The following is a 2888-nucleotide window of genomic DNA, read 5'->3' as shown; positions in this document are numbered from 1 at the left end:
AAAAAAAAAAAAAAAAAAAAGGAAAATCAATTCTTCAAGGTAAGTCTTTTTTGCACCTAATTGATTAGTTCAAATAGGCTTCTGAATTAATTGTAGCCTCAACTGTTTGCTCCTTCATAAAATCTTTATATTTTATGACTTCTTTCTTCCTTCCTTCCTTCCTTCCTTCCTTCCTTCCTTTCTTTCTTTCTTCCTTTCTTCCTTCCTTCCTTCCTTCCTTCCTTCTTTCTTCCCTCTCTCCCTCCCTCCTTCCCTCCCTCCCTCCCTTCCTTCCTTTCTGTTTTTCAAGATAAGGTTTCTCTCTGTAGCCCTGGCTGTCCTGGAACTCACTCTGTAGACTAGGCAGGCTTCAAACTTATAGAAATCCGCCTGCCTCTGCCTCCTGATAGCTGGGGTTAAAAGCAAGTGTCACCATTACCTGGGTCTTCTTTTCCTTTTTTAAAGTTCTGCATCCATTTAGGTTTCTTGCAACCCACCTAAGGAACACATATACACTTAAATCCTCTTCTAGTCAGGACTCTCTTAGAGAGTGGCCATCTTGATAGGCTAACCACAAAGTTCTAGCATGCATCTCTTTTCTCCAGAGACAAACCTCGAGACCAGGCTGCAGCAATGTGTCAAGTGTGTTTTTAAGGTTTTCTTTTTCATTTTGTCTGCTTCTTTCTTACCCAATCCGGGGTTTTTCAGTTGCTCAATTGGAGCCTTTGCCATATTTTGAAGAATGCAATGCTTCCCAATTAGATCTGTAAGTCTGTTGTAGGTTTTCTATTTGACAAGCTTAAGAAACACAGGTTTGGGTTTGCAGACACGATTCAGTGGTTAAAATGCTTGCCACATGAGCATGTGGACCAGAGCTCAGCTCTCCAGAACTTATATAAGTTCTTTTGGGCACTGCAGCCGCCCTGCAGGTCTGGTGGATGGCAAAACTGGCCAGCAAGACTAACCATATCAGAGTTTTCTGGCTTGACAGAGAATTTGCCTCAGTGAATGAGAGGAATCAATGGGATGGGGCAGTTAAAAGCATTGTATACTTTTGCAGAGTAACCAGGTTCAGTTCCCAAGCACCCACATGGAGGCTAACAACCATCCATCACTGTAGTTCTAGAATACCTGATGCCCTGTTCTGGCCTATCTGGGTACCAGGCATGCATGCAGTACTCATACATACATGCAGAAAAAACCATCTATATACATAAATATGACAATAAATCTTAAAAATGATCAACAATGGCTCCCAACATCAACTGCGGGTCTCCACACTCATATCCACATACAAGCAGTTATACCCCCCCCACATGCCTGTAAACATGTAGACATACATTCACACACATGCACAGTACAAATACACACGAAAAAGGAAAAAGGAAAAAGAAAAAAGAAAAATGTGGGAGGATCAAACTTGCAGGTTAGAGTCCGGCATCCTCAAACAGTGGCACAGCTTTTAAAAGGAATTCTCAGATCTTCCACACCAGGTAATTTTACCAGAAGCTCAGTCTGGGCTTGTACACGCTGAAAGGGATCCATTGCATGAAAGCTCACCTCTTCTTGCAGCAGGTGCCCTGGCATGCCGGTTCTTGGGTGCCGAGAAGATCTTCCAAGGACTTAAAATTGTGGCATTCGGGGCTGCAGGGTAGAAGCGGCTCCTGCAGCAGGTCCTGCGTCTGTAAAGCAAGTTAGATGGTGCCACAAAACCCTCCCCTGTGCCTTCCACTCAGGGTAAGTGTCCAAGTTCACCCTTGGAGTGTGTGTCCTCGCCCAAAAGCAGCAGAGTTAAAGGCTCTTGCTGGCATTGAGTGACTGGCTTCTATCTCTCGGACCTTTTATCTGCTGCCAGTATGGGACAAGGTGTGCAAAGTTGGCTGGCCTAGGTCCAGCCCTGGGTTCAGGAGAGTGTAGGGGAGGCCCGGAGGCAATACGGTCAGATAGAGTCTAAGCCAGAGTGATGGGATGCCTCAGATACCAGTATCCCAATGGCCCCAGGGCTGCTCTTTGTCGTGACAAAATGTCAGTGATGTTTTGTCAACTCTGGCCTTGTCTTTAGTCAAAGAGAGTTTGGTGCCATCTCAACCGACTGCTGCCATTGGTTGAATGTAATCTTGTGGTCCCTCTTGTGTCATATTCTTAATCTTCCTCCTTTTCTTACTTTTGTTAGCCTCTTGGCCTCCACCCAATGTCACCCCAGGACTTCAGGGGTACAACAGGGATGCTTTTCTGGAAGAGGGAGAGCTTGTAGTCAAATAGAGTTTGGTCCAAGCCTAGGGTGATTCCATATACTCCACAAACACTGGGGTTCCCACAGCACAAGCGGGAACTGGAAACCAAGGGGCTGCCCATCACCTGTGATTCCACCTTGACTTCCTTCCCATTCTTCCCACACTTCCTCTATCCCAGCCTTTGGGAAGGGGCTCCAATCCCAGGCCATGAGCCAAAAGAGGAACCTGCCTCTCCTCTTACCTACTGCTGTCTTAGAGATCGCATGTCAGTGACCAGTCTTCACTGTCCGCCAACTCCAGGGCTAGGAGCTATAGCAACACTGTCAGACGAACACATAGAGGTGTGTGTTTGTGTATGAGCCCTCCATTTGGCCACTAGGGATGCTCTGCGGGATACCACCTCCACCAGGAGCCGTCATCAAGCAAGCCCATTCCTGTGCCCACACTAGTGAGCTTCTCCTACCTGTTGAGTTGGAAGTTGGCTTTGTTTGTTGGTGTTGGGGCTCAAACACTGGGTGTTTACACAGGTCAAGCAAGCAATCTACTGCTGAGCCCCACCCCCAGCCCTCAGTTGGAATTTGGGCAGGAAGCATAGACAGGTGTTTTAACCCAAAATAGTCTAAAGGACCAGTGTGCGGAATAAAAATAAGACAGAGAACAGGTACAGAATGGTTC

General features: G+C 46.5%; 1 protein-coding gene across 1 annotated transcript in view; it reads right to left on the bottom strand.

Annotated features, from left to right (window-relative positions):
- Positions 1–1805, bottom strand: part of LOC116103891 (acyl-CoA desaturase 3) — a 27595-nt gene extending 25790 nt beyond the window's left edge. The window contains exon 1 of the mRNA XM_031390418.1: positions 1540–1805. Coding sequence (XP_031246278.1) covers positions 1540–1566 — 27 coding nt within the window. The 5' untranslated portion in view covers positions 1567–1805. The remainder of the gene's footprint in view (positions 1–1539) is intronic.
- Positions 1806–2888: the final 1083 nt, after the last annotated feature.

Source organism: Mastomys coucha, unplaced genomic scaffold (assembly GCF_008632895.1).
Source record: "Mastomys coucha isolate ucsf_1 unplaced genomic scaffold, UCSF_Mcou_1 pScaffold21, whole genome shotgun sequence".
Lineage (NCBI taxonomy): Eukaryota > Metazoa > Chordata > Mammalia > Rodentia > Muridae > Mastomys > Mastomys coucha.
Note: the sequence above shows the minus strand (reverse complement) of the source record. Positions and strands in the feature narration are given on the sequence as shown.